Source organism: Papio anubis, chromosome 13 (genome assembly GCF_008728515.1).
Source record: "Papio anubis isolate 15944 chromosome 13, Panubis1.0, whole genome shotgun sequence".
Taxonomy (NCBI): domain Eukaryota; kingdom Metazoa; phylum Chordata; class Mammalia; order Primates; family Cercopithecidae; genus Papio; species Papio anubis.
The window spans coordinates 81,493,104-81,512,038 of record NC_044988.1 but is presented as its reverse complement, the minus strand read 5'-3'; the positions used below and the strand labels follow the sequence as shown (position 1 = coordinate 81,512,038).

The following is an 18,935-nucleotide window of genomic DNA, read 5'->3' as shown; positions in this document are numbered from 1 at the left end:
CCTGAAATTACAGAGGCACTGAGAGGGAAACACAATATACCACATAGCCTTGGGTAGAAATTCTTGTTTGATCTTGGGCCATATATCACCATCTGGTAGATTTGGATGTTTTAGAAGTTTTAGCCTCAAACAATTCTGCTGTTTATTTCAATAATTGGGATCTGGTCATCCTACTGGGACTTGGCTGTTAAGTTACTGTCATCTTAAACACATTCATTTTTTTCTTTGAAAAAAAAAAAGTGAGTAGAGTCATAGGCAGCTGTGTTCCTCTTCACTCCATTTGCTTTTTGAGTTGCAGCAAGTAGGATTTCAGATTTCTCTATCCAGGCAGTCAATAAAAATATATTGAGTGTCTGCACTGTGCCATCATAACATATGGGCAAATGACATCATCCCTATCCTTGAGCGGCTCATTCATAATACCGAGCTTGGAAGACAAAGCTAGAACCAAATATAATGACACATTAACATGATTGATAGGGGAATGTGCCAGTGTTAGGGGAGCACAGAGGAAGATGCATTTAATTTTCCTTAAGAATGAGGAATGGGCTGGGCACGTTGGCTCACACCTGTAATCCCAGCTCCTTGGGAGGCTGAAGGTGGTGGATCCCTCGAGCTCAGGGGTTTGAGACCAGCCTTGACAACATAGGGAGACCCCCATTTCTACAAAAAATACAAAAATTAGATGGGTGTGGTGGTGTGTGCCTGTAGTCCCAGCTACTTGGGAGGTTGAGGTGGGGAGAATTGCATGAGCCTGGGAGGTCAAGGCTGCAGTGGGCCGAGATCATGCCACTGCACTTCAACCTGGGCAACAGAGTCAGACTCTACCTCAAAAAAGGAAAAAAATGGAGAAGTAGGGAAGACCTCAGAGGTAATGTGACATTTAAGCTGGGTCTTAAAATATGAATAGGTGCTAGCTAGGCAGAGAAGAAGGCATAGGCATTTTAGGTATAGAGAATATCGTGATTGTGGCATGCAAGTAGGATTGTAGATATTCTGTTAGGGAAGGAGTAGTCAGCCTCTGACATCTGGCAAATACCATGTGTGGTGGGGCTTGGAAACAATGAGGCTGGAGGAGTATGTCTGGACTGAGACCACTAAGAGCATTGATTGTGGCCTAGCGTGGTGGTTCACGCCTGTAATCCCAGCACTTTAGAAGGCCAAGGTGGGTGGATTGCTAGAGCCCAGGATTTCGAGACCAGCCTGGGCAACATGGCAAAACCCTGTGTCTACAGAAAAAAAAAAAATTAGCTGGGTGTGGTGATGTGTACCTATAGTCCCAGCTACTTGGGAGGTTGAGCTGGGAAGTTCACTTGCTCCCAGGAGGTTGAGGCTGCAGCGAGCTGTGATTGTACCACTGCACTCCAGCTTGGGCGACAGAGTGAGACCACGTCTCAAAACAAACAAACAAACAAACAAACAAACAAACAAAAAACAAAAAAAAAAGACATTCATTGGCCACACAGAGGAAGGGATTTGCACTTTATTCTGTGGGAAATAAACAGTCACTGAAGGTTTTTAAGGATGAGACTAGGTGTATCTTGTGTTATTTTGGTCTTCAAATGTTGGTTCTCCATTGTGAATGTCCACTAACTACATGTGTCTCATCTTGCATTTTTCTTTTTCTGAAACATACAATTTATGATTCAGGTTTAGATGTCTGTGCCACTTGCCATGAACATGCCACATGCCAGCAAAGAGAAGGGAAGAAGATCTGTATTTGCAACTATGGATTTGTGGGGAACGGGAGGACTCAGTGTGTTGGTAAGTTCTGAACCCTGGGTTAAGTTGAAAAGCTGAATCAAGAAACAAGATTCTCTTGTGTTAAAGAGTTGATGTCCTTGGGGAAAAACATTGTTATTTTGTTCACATGTTTTTTTTATGAGAAGTTTTGTCAATTATAATAAGTCTTTGTTTTGATGTTTGGATACATTCTTTCTCTAGTGTTTCCAAGATAGTATTCCTCATGTTAGAGGTCATTGAACTTGAATCTCTGGAAACTCTGGGATCTAACACAAATTTGACATCTGTTTTAAGTCTTAAGTTTAACTTCGCAATTCAAGTGAATATTGTATTCCTTAATTTCTCTGGTTATTTTGATATAACACTATTTATATTAGTACTATGAGGAAAACCAAAACAATTTGCCATTGGACTTTTTGGTTAATTGGTGAAATACTGTTGCTTTGGGTCTTATGTCTGTCAGAATTCATCCTCCACATTTTTGGTAGTTGTGATACTTTTAGGGACTTAGATGACTTAAAGGAATTCAAAGCCCTTTATGTTAGAAGCATCTGAAATTATTTTTTGCCTCATGATATCCCCCATGCCATGACAGTCAGACAATATCCAGGTTCAAGCTCAATTCAGAGAGAGGGAGACTTTTGCAACAATTTTACAATAGTAAATGTTGCAATAATCTTCCAATTTCCTCCCAGCAACCTTGTTATATGCATTAAAAATATTGATGGTTTTACCTTACAGTTGTGGACAGATGTTATATACAGCCTTGTTGTAATATCTTTGTGTGCTTTTTTTTTCTCTCGAAAGAAAAATAACAGCAAGGCACTGAGGCTCGATCTTGTAATCTCAGCTGTTGTGGAGGTTGAGGTGGGAGGATCACTTGAGGCCAGGAGTTTGAAACCAGCCTGGGCAGCATAGTGAACCCCCCATCTCTAAAAAAAGCTTTTTCAAATTAGCCACATATGGTGGCACACAACTGTACTCCCAGGTATTCAGGAAGCTGAGGCAGGAGGATGGCTTGAGCCTAGGAGTTCGAAGCTTCAGTGAGGTTTTTTTTTTTTTTTGAGACGAAGTCTTACTCTGTCACCCAGGCTGGAGTACAGTGGTGTGATCTTGGCTCACTGCAACGTCCGCCTCCCAGGTTCAAGTAATTCTCCTGCTTCAGCCTCCTGAGTAACTGGGATTAAAGGCGTGTGCCACCACGCCCAGCTAATTTTTGTGCTTTTAGTAGAGACAGTGTTTCACCATGTTGGTCAGGCTGGTCTCAAACTCCTGACCTCATGATCCACCCGCCTTGGCCTCACAAAGTGCTGGGATTACAGGCATCAGCCACTACACAATTCGTCCATTCCATTTCCATTCCATTCTTTGTCCTTCCTTCCTTCCTTCCTTCCTTCCTTCCTTCCTTCCTTCCTTCCTTCTTCCTTCTTTCCTTCCTTCCTTTTCTTTCTCTTTCTTTCTGTCTTTCCTTTCCTTTCCTTCCCTTCCTTCCTTCCTTTCTTTTTCCTCTTTCTTTCTTTCTTTCTTTCTTTCTTTCTTTCTTTCTTTCTTTCTTTCTTTCTTTCTTTCTTTCTTCCTCTTTCCTTTCCTTCTTCCTTTCCTTTTCTTCTCTCCTTTCCTTCCCTCCATCCTCCTCCCTCCCTTCCTTCCTTCCTTCCTTCCTTCCTTCCTTCCTTCCTTCCTTCCTTCCTTCTTCTCCTCCTCCTTCCTCCTCCTCCTCTTCTTTCTTTTCTCCTCTCTCTCTCCTTCTCCTTCTTCCTCGTCTTCCTTCTCTTCTTCCTTTTCTTCTTCCTTTTCTTCTTCCTCTTCTTCATTTTTAGTAGATACAGGGTCTCACTACATTGCCTGGGCTGGTCTTGAGCTCCTGGGCTCAGGTGATCCTCCTGCCTCAGCTTCCTAAAGTGCTGGGATTATAGGTATGAGCCATCGCACCTGGCCACCACTGCACTCCAGTCTGGGTGACAGAGCAAGATCCCATCTCTTAAAAATAGAAAAAAAGAAACTAAAAGCAAAAAATCAAAAAAACCCCAACTTAGTCTTGTCTTCAAAAAGTCACCTTTCACTTTGCAGACACAAGCTTTTCCAGTCACCCACCATTGCCCATTCTGCAGGCTGGAGTGAAGCCTTCTTTGACTCTTGTTTTTTAGGTTTATACCCATAAGAAGTTTGGCTACCCTGCAGTCTGAGGCTCTTGGGGAATTTCTCCTAATGCTTCTCACTCTCCCATTCCTCACCCACACTTTCTAGCAGTGAGATAGAAATGAAGTTGAGAAGAATGGACAAATTTTTCTGTTCCCTTCCCAAAGGAATTCCTCCTCCCATGGATGCTAGCTACATTCTTGCTTGCCCTTTGACTTTTTTTTTTTTTTGAGACGGCGTCTCCGTCTGTCGCCCAGGCTGAAGTGCGGTGGCACGATCTCAGCTCACTGCAACCTCTGCTTCCTGGGTTCAAGCGATTCTCCTGCCTCAGCCTCCTAAGTAGCTGGGATTACAGGCGTGCACCACCACACCTGGCTAATTTTTGTATTTTTAGTAGAAGCGGGGTTTCACCATGTTGGCCAGGATGGTCTTGAACTCCTGACCTCAGGTGATCTGCCCGCCTCGGCCTCCCAAAGTGCTGGGATTACAGACGTGAGCCACTGCGCCCGGCCAATAAAGATACTTTTTTTTTTTGAGATGGAATTTCACTCTTGTTGCCCAGGCTGGAGTGCAATGGCATGATCTCGGCTCACTGCAACCTCCACCTCCCAGGTTCAAGCAATTCTCTTGCCTCAGCCTCCTGAGTAGTTGGGATTACAGGTGCCCACCACCATGCCCGGGTAATTTTTGTATTTTTAGTAGAGATGGGGTTTCACCATGTTGGCCAGGCTGGTCTTGAACTCCTGACCTCAGGTGATCCACCTGCCTCAGCCTCCCAAAGTGCTGGGATTACAGGTGTGAACCAATGCGCCTGGCCAAGAAAGATACTTTTATAAATTTAGTGTAGCCTACGTGTCCAGTGTTTAGAAAGTTTACAGTAAGGCTGGGTGTGGTGGCTCACACCTGTAATCCCTTTGGGAGCACGTTGGGAGGCCAAGGTGGGAGGATCCCTTAAGGCCAGCAGTTTGAGACCAGCCTGGGCTCTCACATGGTGAGAGCTGATCTCTACAATTAGAAACTAGAAATTTACTGGGGATGATGGCTTTTGCCTGTAGTGCTAGCCGCTCCTAGCCCCAGGAGGCTGAGGCAGGAGGATTGCTTGAGCCCAGGAGTTCAAGGCTGCAGTGAGCTATGATCGTGCCAGTGCACTTTAGCCTGGGTGACAGAGGGAGACCCTGTCTCTATATAAAAATAAAAGTCTACGGTCATGTATCATAATGTTCTAGGCCTTCATATTCACTCACCACTCACTCACTGGCTTACCTAGAGCAGCTTCCAGTCCTGCACGTTCCATTTCATGGTAAGTGCTCTCTAGAGGTGTATCATTTTTTGTATTTTATACTGTATTTTTACTGTATCATTTCTATGCTTAGATATATTTAGATACACAAATACTTCCCACTGTGTTACAGTTGCCTACGGTATTCAGTACAGTCACATGCTATACAGGTTCTAGCCTAGGAGCACTACACTCTACCATGTAACCTGAGTGTATAGTTGGCTGTGCCATCTAGGTTTGTGTGAATACACCCTGTGATGTTCCCACAATGATGAACTTGCCTAATGACACATTCCTCGGTACGTGTCCCCATCATTAAGTGACACATGACTGTAAAATAATAATAATAATAATAATAAAACACCCAGATCTTCTGGAGAGTACTTTTGAGTGAGCAGGAATTGAGTGCAATTGTGAGAGGCCATAGATCTGAGGGGCCCACTGGTGAAATAAAACACGAAGGAACAAACAAAAAAGCTACAAATTCATAAGTTGATGATTTTTCTCCCCAAAAAAGCTAACTGGGTAGATCAGCTCTAAAAGGATGCATAACAATTTGGTCACAGGAGTTTCCTCTTAAATTAGAGGGTTAGGCAGAGTCAGTAAACTATGGCCCATCGGCCAAGTTCGACCTGCTGCCTGTTTCTGTATGTGGAGTTTTACTGGAACATAGCATTGCTTGGTAGTTTACCTGTTGTCTACAGCTGCTTTCGTGCCCATGAGCACAGGTGAGCTGTTGCAACAGATACTGTGAGAAAAAGTTTGCTGACTCCTGAGCTAGGGGGCAGAGATGAGAGGGAGATTTACTTTCATTTTGCGTCTTTTGATGTCATATTATTGAATGAAAAACACTCCGGGCAGGCTTCTGGGGACTCATGGAGCATCCATGTTCCAGGTCCCTGCACTGAGGGACTAACATTATTCACACAGGTCACTGACCATTAGCATGAGCTGTTCCTGCTCCTGCATTAGCCCTGCTCCGGATGAGGCTGCAGCACTAATTCCATTGTGTTTCTTGGTAGCTCAGAAGGAAGAAATTTTCTAGTTAATCACTGGCTGTAAAATCAGCCTACACTGGTTTTCATGAAAAACCATGAGAATGGCTGAACTGGAAAAGGGGAATTCTGCTGGTTTGTTTCCGTGGGCAAAATATCTTTTTAAGCTGAAAATATCTTTTTAAGCTTGCAAAATTTCAAAGAGAGCCCTCTTCTCCCAATCTTCAAATCAGATGGATTGCCAGATTGAGGTGTTGCATTTTTCTTGGGGTTTCATACACTCCTGGCATGTAACGAGGAGGGGCCCAGGTCCTGTAGTCTGGGGAGCATCGTGAAAGGAGAAGAGGCTGGAGAAATAGATCACGAAGGTGTGGTCACAGAACATTGGTTCCTGGGTCCATAGCATGGGAGGACAGCCTGGGCTGTTGAAGTCGGTGTGGATTGATAGCTCTTCCGGTGCCTTGTCTGTGTGTCCACAGATAAAAATGAGTGCCAGTTTGGAGCCACTGTTGTCTGTGGGAACCACACATCTTGCCACAACACCCCCGGGGGCTTCTATTGCATTTGCCTGGAAGGATATCGAGCCACAAACAACAACAAGACATTCATTCCCAACGATGGCACCTTTTGTACAGGTACTCAAGAAGGGGGCTGCAGTGTTCGCGATTGGCGATGGCAGGGTAGTATCTGGGCTGTGCATTTGTTAATATCAGGGAATTAATGTTCTGTTAGATGGGATAATGGTATTGTGGTATATAGGATAATATTCTTATTTTGGGAGATGCATGCTGAGGTATCTAGGGGTATTATGATGATGTATCTATAATAGTATTCCTTTAGTCTAAACTACTTTAAATGGCAAAATGTAAACAACGATTGAATCTTGGGGAGAGGTGGGTCTACGGGAGTTCATTGCAATATTCTTTTTTTTTCATTGTAATATTTTGTTTGAACTTTTTTTTTTTTTTTTGACAGGGTCTTACTCTGTTGCCCAGGCTGGAGTGCAGTGGCACAATCTTGACTCTCTGTAACCTCCGCCTCCTGGGTTCAAGCGATTCTCCTGCCTCAGTCACCCAAGTAGCTGGGATTACAGGCACATACCACCACACCCGGCTAATTTTGTAATTTTGGTAGAGATGGGGTTTCACCATGTTAGTCAGGCTGGTCTCAAACTCCTGACCTCAGGTGATCCACCCGCTTCGGCCTCCCAAAGTGCTGGGATTACAGGCATGAGCTACCGCGCCTGGCCTGATCATTTTGATAATGAATAGTGAGGAGGGACTCTCTGGAGATGGTGTGCCTCTTGCAGGTTCCTGTAACCACAGGTGGGGGGTCCTTAGGGTGAGTGGCACTCCTCAGCTCAGAGCACACTAATCCGGGGGCGGGCACCCGGCTGTTGGCTCACAGGAGGTCAGAGCTGTCCCTGTTAGAGACATGGGCTTGCCTCCCACATGTGTACGCTGAGTGAGGAGTGCGAGTTTTGGGAGCACAGGAGCGTTGTAGGTTGGATCTCTGAGCATAGGCTGGTCGAATACAGGGTGGGGACAAACCCTCCGGATTTTTAGCGACTCCTCTGTTACCTAAACTCTATAAACAGCATGCTATTTAATGTTGCTCTCTGGCTTTCTAGGAAAATCTTCGAACAATAATGAAGAGGAAAGGCAGAAAAAGCCTCCTGGTTCTAAGATGCTTTTGCGTAGACTTAATGACTCTGCCTGAAAGCTTCATGATATTTAAAGGTTTTCAGGAAAAAGAAAATGAAAGGAGAACATATTTTATCTTCTTAGCTACCAGGAACCATAGGTTCTTATGCTCGGATTCATCCTCCCTCTTGACCTGTACCAAAGCAGAATCTCTCAAAGGATGCATTTGATTTATTCTTGGTGTGAATGAACGCATTCCTTCAGAGAAAGCATTTTATAATATCCTGTTGTTCTAGGCAGCAAATTACTGGCTGCATGGTTGCAGAAGTACAATGTTACAGTATTAAATTTTGTATATTAAGAAGAAAAGACACTAAAAAAAAGCATATAAGATGATGAGCTAGTGTTTTGTTTATTCAATACACATTTCTCATGTACTTTTTCTTTTCTTTTCTTTTTTGAGACGGAGTCTCACTCTGTTGCCCAGGCTGAAGTGCAGTGGCGTGATCTTGGCTCACTGCAGCCTCTGCCTCCTAGGTTCAAGCGATTCTCCTGCTTCAGCTTCCTGAGTAGCTGGGACTACAGGAGCACACCGCCACACCTGGCTAATTTTTGTACTTTTAGTAGAGATGGGGTTTCACCATGTTGGCCAGGATGGTCTTGATCTACTGACCTTGTGATCTGCCCACCTTGGCCTCCCAAAGTGCTGGGATTACAGGTGTGAGCCACTGTGACCCAGGCTAGAGTGCAGTGGCGCGATCTTGGCTCACTGCAACCTCTGCCTCCTGGGTTCAAGCGATTCACCTGTGATTCTGCCATCTCAGCCTCCTGAGTAGCTGGGATTACAGGCACCCGCCACCATGCCCAGCTAATTTTTGTATTTTAGTAGAGACAGGGTTTTACCATGTTGGCCAGGCTTGTCTCGAAGTCCTGACCTCAGCTGATCCACCTGCCTCGGCCTCCCAAAGTGCTGGGATTATAGGCGTGAGCCACCACGCCTGGCCTCTCATGCACTTCTTATATGCCAAGGCTGTGCTAGTGGGAGAGTGATGAGCAGACAGCTAATTTCAGTATAAAGTGTTAGTCATAGGTAAGCAAACAGTGTTTACTGGAATCTAGGGGTCACTTATCTTGGCTGTGAGGAAGGAATCAGGGGAACTTTCTGGAGAATATGAACCCTGAAATTGTGTTTTCTAGACTGTGGGAGTTTGCCAGGAAAAACTTACAGCTGTATATTTTTCAGTATATTTATAGTTCCAAGAGATGAATTCAGCTTTTGAAAGTTATGAAGAAGGCTGGGCGTGGTGACTCATGCCTGTAACCCCAGGACTTTGGGAGGCCAGGGCTGGAGGATCACTTCAGACCAGGAGTTCAAGACCAGCTTGGGCAACATAATGAGACTTCATCTTTACAAAAAATAAGAAAATTAGCTGGATGTGGTGGCGTGTGCCTGCTGTCCTAGCTACTTGGAAGGCTGAGGTGGGAGGATGCTTGAGCCCAGGACTTTGAGGCTGCAGCGAGCCAAGGTTGTGCCATTGCACTCCAGCCTGGGTGACAGAGCGAGACTGTGTCTTAATTTTTTTTTTTTTTTAAGTTAGGAAGAAGAATGAGGAGGAGGAAGAGGGAGAGGATTGGTGGGAACAGGAGGAGGGAAGAAGAAGAGGGGAAGAGGAAACAGAAGAAAATATTTATGCAGGGGCCAAATAAGTGTCAGCCAAACTAGACCCAATCTGCCTGGAACAAAATCCAGATCTAGGCTCTACTTTTATTTATTCTATTCTTGCAATGATTTAATGTCCTTCTCTTTTTTGAAAAATTGAGCTATAGTTTACACACCATCAAATTCACCCTTTTGATATATATAACTCAGTGGTTTTTAGTATATTCACAAAGTTGTGCTAGCATCACCACTGTCTCACTTTGGAGCATTTCCATGCCCCCACTGTGAAGACCGTGTCCACCGGCAGCCATTCCCATGACCTTTCCTTGTGAGTTCTCCAGTAATCACTTTGTAAAAGCTGATGAATTGCTTTTCTTGATAATATTGTTTCTTTTAGAATCGCAGTTGCCAGAGAAACATCAGTGGGCTTTAGCTGGGGCGGAGCTTAGCAAGTTTTGGGGTATCAGCAGTTAGTCTCTGTTTGCCTGGAACCACAGGATATGAATCCTAGTTCCTGGATTCCAAAGAATCCTGCATCCAGTTGTTTATTGTGCTTTGCAGAGTCGACGTCAAGCTCAGGAGCTGATTGCAGGTGGGCCTCTGGATGTCACCAACGTTAGAGGCGGAATGAATTGCCGGGGTTCTAGTGTGAGATGATTCCAGCCAGTCGTGGAGAACTGGCAGATGTTCTGGCCCTTAAAACTGCCCCCGAATGACTCTTGGGAATCATGGAATCCACCATGAGCCACAACCCAGGAGAAGAAGCTCTGTGGCACTTCTTGTGTGAGGGTGGTTTGACTTGGATGGGCTCCGTCAGCAATTGAATAGAATTACTGGTTCCCAAACAATGATTGGCGTGAGTGGAGAGGCGTTCATTGATCCAAGACCAAAAAGGAAAAAGAATAAAGAATATAAAAGTCTAAAAGGATTCTGAGATAATTTTCTTTTCTCTTTTGGGGGCTAAAATGTCATTTAAGAAAAATAAATTATAGCGAGGTGCATTGGCTTGTGCCTGTAATCCCAGCACTTTGGGAGCTGAGTGGTTGGACCACTTGAGGTCAGGAGTTCGAGACCAGCCTGGCCAACATGGTGAAACCCTGTCTCTACAAAAAGACACACAAACATTAGCCAGTGTGGTGGTACACACCTGTAGTCCCTGCTACTCAGGAAGCTGAGGCAGGAGAATCGGTTGAACTCAGGAGGCAGAGGTTGCAATAAGCCAGGATCACACCATTGCACTCCAGCCTGAGCAACAGAGTGAGACTCTTGTCTCCAAAAAAAAAAAAAAAAAAAGATATTATGGTATTACTAGTTTTTTGAAATTTTTTTTTTTAAAAAAAAACAGACTTTCTTCAATCATGCTGCTTCCTATCTACTGCTCAATCCCTGATGTTTTTATGCAAATGTCCTAGGAATTTCAGTTAAGGTGCTTTTTTGTTTTCTCCAAGTGGAATTGATCTATGTGGCTCTGATGAAAATATAATTATTTTTAGAGATGAAGGGCTTGCTCTGTTGCCCAGGCTGGCCTTGAACTCCTGGACTCAAAGCAATCCTCTTGCCTCAGCTTCTTGAGCAGCTGGGACCACAGGCATGCGCAGTCATGCCCAGCTGATGGAATTCTTAAAGTTTCAAAGTCAGTTCCGAGGGAAAAAACTACTGACTGGCAGAGAGATTTATTCTCCAGCCTCTGGCTTATTGGGCAGTTTTTACCCTGTACCTGCTGTCTCTGGTAGTCTTCAGTCAGGTGCAAAAAATCTGCAAAGGGGCAAGTCCTGTCCTTCCAGAAGCCTGTTTTAAGCCTGTCTGATTTTCATAAAATTAGTAAGATCTTTCCTAATTAAATTACCACTCTACTACCTGCCACAGCGTCCTATACTCATGGACTGGCATTTTCACTCTCCTGGAGATTGTTTTCCTTATTTAAAACATTTAAAAATTTGTTTATATTTTAATTTTTTTTTTTTTAAGAGCCAGGTTCTCACTTCATTGCTCAGGTTGGTCTCAAACTCTGGGACTCAAGCAGTCCTCCCAAAGTGCTAGGATTACAGACATGAGCCACCGTGCCAGGCCTGTAAATTGTTTGCTATCTGAAGCCTTACTTTAGATGTTTTAGTATGAGGTTGGGACCATTCTTTTGTTACAGTGATTGGGTATATTTATAGTGATTGGATATATTTATAGTGACTGGATATATTTTAGTGACTGGATATATTTATAGTGACTGGATATATTTATAGTGACTGGAGTTTTTCAGTGATTGGATTTTTTTTTTTTTTAATTTGAGACAAGGTCTTGCTCTGTCACCCAGGCTGAGTGCAGTGGCATGATCTTGGCTCACTGCAACCTCCGTCTCCTAGGTTCAAGTGATTCTCCTGCCTCAGCCTCCTGTATAGCTGGGACTACAGGTGTGTGCCACCATGGCCGGCTAATTTTTGTATTTTTACTAGAGATGGGGTTTCTCTATGTTGGCCAGGCTGGTCTTGAACACCTGACTTCAAATGATCTGCACCCCTCAGCCTCCCAAAGTGCTGGAATTACGGGCATGAGCCACCATGCACGGCCAGGATATTTTTTAGTGAGTGCATATATTTATAACGATTGGATATTTTTAAATGATTGGATATTTTTTAGTGATTGGATATATTTATGTTTTTGAGTTCATTTTGTTAGGTGTCAGGGAGCTGGGGATGGTTATTGGTTTTTGTAAAATCCCAGAACACACTGACAGACATTTATTCAGCACTTGCTATGTTTTCAGTGCCTACGATCTGAACAGTATATGAGAAGAACCCATAAGGCATAAAATAAAATTTATGATACAATTGCAAACAAATGCATCTTTTTATAAGAGTAGCTTGAAAATGTGAAAAAATGGCTGTCACAATATCCTCTCCTTTTTTTTTTTCTTTTTTCTGTTTTTCTCACCTTTTCTCTATTTGGATTGGGTCCCAAGACGTAGATGAGTGTGAAGTTTCTGGCCTGTGCAGGCATGGAGGGCGATGCGTGAACACTCATGGGAGCTTTGAATGCTACTGTATGGATGGATACTTGCCAAGGAATGGACCTGAGCCTTTCCACCCGACCACTGATACCACTTCATGCACAGGTGGGTTTCTGCCAAAAAATGCAGCACCTCAAGGTGAAATTCTGTTGATGGTGACTTTCTTTTGCTCCAAGCCTGTGTTGGGGAGGTGGGTGGAGGTGATCTGATCCTTTGCACATTTTGTACAACCTATGAAATAAAGCAAATAACAACAGTAAAGTTAGAGGGGGCCATGTTAAAAAAGCTAAAATTAGACCAGGAGCAGTGGCTCACGCCTGTAATCTCAGCACTTTGGGAGACCAAGGTGGGTGGATCACTTGGTCAGGAGTTCAAGACCAGCCTGGCCAACATGGTGAAACCCCATCTCTACTAAAAATAAAAAAATTAGCCAGGTGTGGTGGTGAGCGCCTGTAATCCCAGCTACTCGGGAGGCTGAGGCACGAGAATTTATTGAACCCAGGAGACAGAGGTCACAGTGAGCTGAGATCATGCCATTGCATTCGAGCCAAGATCATGCCGTTGCACTCCAGCCTGGGCAACAAAGTGAGACGTCTGTCTCAAAAAAAAAAAAAGTGCTGAAATTAGTAAACTTAAAGGATTTTTATCAGCAGTTAATAGATATTCTGCTATTAACTACTATGTTAGATAGTAAACACCAATGATTTGGTAAGGTCCTTGCATCTCAAAAGTGACCCTGAAAATCATCAAGGTACATTATATCTTAAGGTATTTTGTAATTCAGATTTTTTATTTCATTGGACAAGGCTTCTCTTTAGTGTAAATTAGTGGGGGTTCATTGCTAAGTTCCTTCAGCTTTGTGCATGTATAGATGCTTTACCTATGGAAGGCTAAAAGACTGAATAAAGACAATTGTTGGATATGTTCCCAGAAGTCATGTGGGAATGAACCAGTGTACTTAAAATATGGCTCGGGGGTGTGTGTGTGAGGAATAGGGTGGAGGTGGAGACAGATTATGAATTTTGAAGATTTACATTCACAAAATAATGAATTTGACATTAATTTATTTTCAGAAATAGACTGTGGTACCCCTCTTGAGGTTCCAAATGGCTACATCATAGGAAATTATACGTCTAGGCTGGGCAGCCAGGTTCGTTATGCTTGCAGAGAAGGATTTTTCAGTGTTCCAGAAGACACAGTTTCAAGCTGCACAGCCCTGGGCACATGGGAGTCCCCAAAATTACATTGCCAAGGTGAGTTTTCAGAAAGTTCAGGTTCCTAGTTCATACCACCTTGAGACTGTTTTCATATTTTTCTCTAAATTTCAGTTTCAGGGAGTAAATGAGTCAAGTAAATCTTTAAAATTCCTATTTGTTTCTCATAGATTTTCTGTTGATTTTCTCGATATTTTCAGGAATAGTATCATATCATCTGCAAATAATGATTCCATTTATAAATTTTTCTTTCTTTATAAAAGTGATGTTTTTCTCTTGATTGATCACTTTGTATTTTTAGAACAAAAACTTAAATAGTGATGTTGCCTTTGAATATTATTTAATTCCTGACTATTAGGGAAATGGTTTGGGTATTTCTTCATTCCTGATGTTAGTTTTTTGATGTTAGGTATATATATGTGTGTGTGTGTATTCCCAGAAGTCATGTGGGAATGAATGTATATATATGTTCATTATATATATTGTGTATATATATACATTTTATATATGTATACATTATATATAATGAACATATATATAAAAATTCCTATTGCCTAGTGACATGATATGTGTGTGTGTGTGTATATATGTATATCATGTCATGTGGGAATAACATATATATACTTTTTTTTTTGAGACAGAATCTCGCTTTGTCACCCAGGCTGGAGTGCAGTGGCACGATCTTGGCTCACTGCAGCCTCTGACTCCTGGGTTCAAGCGATTCTTGTGCCTCATCCACCCGAATAGCTGGGATTACAGGCACCCACCACTACACCCGACTAAGTTTTGTATTTTTAGTAAAGATGGGGTTTCACCATGTTGGCCAGACTAGTCTTGAACTCCTGACTTTAAGTGATCTGCCTGCCTTGGCCTTCCAAAGTGCTGGGATTACAGGTGTGAGCCACTGCGCCTGGTATATCTAATCATGTCTACTCATATGGCACTGTGTGCCAAGTATTATTTTAAGCACTTTATATATGATGATGGACCACATTGTAGTGGTCCCATAAGATCATAATGAGACTGAAAAATTCCTATTGGCTAGGGACATTGTAGCCGTCATAATGTAGTGCAACACACTCACGTGTTTGTGGCGTTGCAGGTGTAAACAAACTTACTGCTCTGTCAGCAAGTACATTCCTGTATGTACATTACTATACATAAAAGTGTACAGTAATGTCCTAGGCCTTCGCATTCACTCAGTATTCACTCACTGACTCACCCAGAGCAACTTCCAGTCCTGCAAGCTCCACTCATGGTAAGTGCCCTATTACAGGTGTGTCATTTTTTATGTTTTATTCTGTATTTTTACTGTATCATTTCTATATTTAGATATATAGGTACTTCCCCTTGTGTTATCGTTGCCTACAGTAGTCAGTATAGTAACATGCTGTGTGAATTTGTAGCCTAGGAACAATAGGTATACCATACAGCCTAAGTGAGTAGCAGGCTCTACCATCTAGGTTTGTGTAAGTACACTCTGTGACTTTGACACAATGAAGGAATTGCCTAATGATGCATTTCTCAAAATGTATGCAGATTGTCAAGTGACGCATGACTGTGATTTAAGGTCACACAACTAGAGATAGAGCTCAACTTGAACCCAAGAATTCTAGTTTCAGAATTGTTTTCAGTCACTTTGTTATGCTGCTTCTGTTTTTATGATGACACTGGCTTTTGGTTAGTTTGTAAAAAAATTTTGGCTTTCTGTTTTTCTGTTTCTTTTTCCTTTTTCTTGTTTTTGAGACAGAGTCTTGCTCTGCCACCCAGACTCGAGTGCACTGGTGCTCCTGGGCTCAAGCCATCCTGCCGCCTCAGCCTCCTGAGTAACTGGACTACAGGCACGAGCTACCACGCCTGTACAATCTTTGTATTTTTTATAGAGATGGGGTTTCGCCATGTTGCCCAGGCTGGTCTTGAACTCCTGGGCTCAAGTGATCTGCCTGTCTCAGCCTCCCATAGTGCTGGGATTCCCGGCATGAGCCACCACGCTTGACCTGGTTTTCTGTTTCTCTGTCTACGAATATTATCATTTTATGTGCCTGTTTCTATCTGAAAAGTGAAAAAAATTTTTTAAATTACCATTTTTCTAGTTTTTGGCTATATGTCCATAATCTAAAGGAAGCATCAATCTCTTCCCACTTTTTAGGAATTTCTTTTTTTAAAATAGCAAATAAGTTATTTTTATCATGTCTTTTAGGCAGGTGATTATATATATATTTTTCTTCTTTTAAATACTAATGTGGCCAGATGCGGCAGCTCATGCCTGTAATTCCAGCACTCTGGGAGGCCCAGGCAGGCAGATAGCTTGAGCCCAGGAGTTCAAGACCAGCCTGGGAGTGGTGGTGCATGCCTGTAGTCCCAGCTACTTGGGAGGCTGAGGTGGGAGGACCACTTGAGCCTGGGAGGTTGAGGCTGCAGTGAGCCATGATCACACCCTGCCCTCCAGCCTGGGTGACAGAGCGAGACCCTGTCTCATAAAGAAAAAAAATAATGATAATGTGTGGGTTATATTGTTAAATTTCCTGATAATGATCAGTACTAATTGCTGGAATGAATTAATCTGGGTTTTTGGTGTTTTATTCCTTTCGTTTGGATTTATATTTGCTAAATTTTACTTAAAAATCTTGCACTGATATTCATAAGTGAAATTGCTCTATTTTATTTTCCTGTGCCATCTTTTTTCAGTTTGGTATTAATGCTATTCTGAACTAAAAAAAAAAAAGAATGTAAAAATTTCCTTCTTTCTCTATTTCTGGAATACTACAAATAGAATTTTTAAAGATTTGGGAGATTTCATCTATAAAACCATCTGGATGTGGCACTGTTGGAGAGGTAGCCCTTGGACTATTTGGACTATTTTAAAATTCTTCCTATACTTACTGGTATATCTAATCATGTCCACTCTTTTTCTTTCTCTCTTAAGATAAATTTTGGTAATTTATGTATTTCTAGAAAATTATTTACTTCATCCAGATTTTCCAATTTGTTTGTGCATGCAAAGAAGTGTGAAGCCCTCATACTTCTAATTTGCTGTAGTTATATTTGTTTATAACTATTTATCGTAGTGAAATATTAGAAACAATCTCAAATGTCTAACAATAAGAGATTGGTTAAATAAATCAATCCCTTAAAATGGAATATTATGTATCCAATAAAATTCTATTAGAAAAGCAATATTTAAAAAAGAATATTTATTAAAGGCCAGGCACAGTGGCTCACGCCTGTAATCCCAGCACTTTGGGAGGCTAAGGCAGGTGGATCACGAGATCATGAGTTCGAGACCAGCCTGGCCAGCATAGTGCAACCCCATCTCTACTAAAAATACAAAAAATTAGCTGGTCATGGTGGAGTGCACCTGTAATCCCAGCTACTCGGGAGGCTGAGGCAGGATAATTGCATAGATAAGTATTAATAGTATGTTTCAGAGTTACAAATTCTATGAATAACAGTCTTCATTTTGAAAAAGTCCCTATATATAGATAAGCTTAGAAAAATGTTTAGAACACCATACATCAAAATGTTAATGGTGATAATTTCCACTGGGCGGGTGGGGGATCCTGGACTTTATATACATATACTTTTTATATACATATACTTTATGTATATATACACTTTATATATATATACTTTTTTTTTTTTTTTTTGAGATGGAGTGTCACTCTGTTGCCCAGGCTGGAGTGCAATGGTGCGGTCTAGCTCACTGCAACCTCTGCCTCCTGGGTTCAAGCCATTCTCCCTGAATCAGCCTCCCAAGTAGCTGGGATTATAGGTGTCTGCCACCATGCCCAGCTAATTTTTTGTATTTTTAGTAGAGATGGGGTTTTGCTATGTTGGCTAGGCTAGTCTCAAACTCCTGACCTCAGCTGATCCACCCACCTTGGCCTCCCAAAGTTCTGGGATTATAGGCGTGAGCCATTGTGCCCAGCCGATTTTTATATTTTATATACTTTCTGTATTGAAATACATTTTTTAATGGAATGCTTCACGCATTTGCATGTCATACTTGCACAGGGATCATGCTAGTCTCTGTATCATTCCAATTTTAGTATATGTGCTGCCAAAGTGAGCATGACGGAATGTTTCACATATCAGACAAAGAAACAAACTTGTTTTCATTTTGGTAAAAAGAGAAACCCTCACCATTTTCATTGAATTTATTGCATAGTTAAGAAATGCCAGTGATGTGCATGGCTAAGTTTATCATTTTGATATTCTGACTTGCTGTGTAGGCTCTACACGTATTTTGATGGTTAGTTATCATCCTCAGTGGTTAAGAATTTCTAAAGATAATATTTTAGTTCTTAGAGGATCTTTCAGTGGATCAACTAAAATGCAGAACTTAAATGAAAATATGCCGTAATGCCTATCAAAGAACCCTCTAAGGATTTACATAGGAAACTCCATATAAAATCATTTAGATTGCCTTGAAAATTAGTAATCATCTGGATTATTAGACTGAGAATGTAGAAAGTTAATGTAGAGGAGAGTGCTTGCTGCATTTTCCCAAAGAACTGTTATTTAAAAGATCTTCACTTCTTTTTTCCTTCTCTAATAACTGCTCCCTCTGCCCGCTGACACCTTCCTCCTCCTCCACCCCCGTGTCACCACATGGCCTCGGTTTCTCACGGCTGTGCCTGCTCCTTTCTGAGCTCACACACCCCTTCTTATTTATCCTTCAGTCTTCTTTGGGACTCTAGAATCTGGGCCATGTGCCAACTGACATTGTATTTTTATCTCAAAGTTATAAAGCCACACGAATTGGGAATTCCACTAAAAACACTAGCAAATTATGAACTTTGATGCTGCTGAGGAAAAGGGTGTTTTTTGTTTTTTGGTTTTTCTTTTAGACACGGTCTTTCTCTGTCACCTAGGCTGGAGTGCAGTCGTTCAACCACGGCCCGCTGCAGTCTTGAACTGCTGGGCTCAAGTGATCTTCCCACCTCAGTCTCCGGAGTAGCTTAGACTACAGGTGTGTGCCACCATGCCAAGCTATTTTTTTTTTAAATTTTTCACAGAGGCAGAGTCTCACTATGTTGCCCAGACTGGTCTCAAACTCCTAGACTCAAGTGATCCTCATGCCTTAACCTCCCAAAGTGTTGGATTATAGGCATAAGCCACTGCACCTGGCCTATTTTTAAAATTTTTAATGTATATCTTTTAGAGATGGGGTCTTGCTCTGTTGCCCAGACTGGAGTGCAGTGGTATGATCATAGCTCAGTGCAGCCTCGAACTCTGGACTCATGTGATCCTTCTGCTTC

General features: G+C 42.3%; 1 protein-coding gene and 1 non-coding gene across 11 annotated transcripts in view; one reads left to right on the top strand and one right to left on the bottom strand.

Moving 5' to 3' along the window:
- SUSD1 (sushi domain containing 1) overlaps positions 1 to 18,935 on the top strand; it is a 135,264-nt gene that overhangs the window by 17,597 nt on the left and 98,732 nt on the right. For 7 of the 10 annotated variants that reach the window (XM_021927275.2, XM_021927276.2, XM_031654402.1 and 4 more), the window contains exons 2-6: positions 1,651 to 1,764; positions 6,636 to 6,791; positions 10,001 to 10,051; positions 12,413 to 12,565; positions 13,534 to 13,713. In XM_021927275.2, coding sequence (XP_021782967.2) covers positions 1,651 to 1,764; positions 6,636 to 6,791; positions 10,001 to 10,051; positions 12,413 to 12,565; positions 13,534 to 13,713 — 654 coding nt within the window. Of the gene's footprint in view, positions 1 to 1,650; positions 1,765 to 6,635; positions 6,792 to 10,000; positions 10,052 to 12,412; positions 12,566 to 13,533; positions 13,714 to 18,935 lie in introns of those variants that run through there. The other 3 variants (XM_021927274.2, XM_021927271.2, XM_021927277.2) reach the window with 2 other exon arrangements.
- LOC116270126 lies at positions 17,644 to 17,747 on the bottom strand. Its single transcript, XR_004178063.1, has one exon. It is a non-coding gene; the product is annotated as a U6 spliceosomal RNA (small nuclear RNA).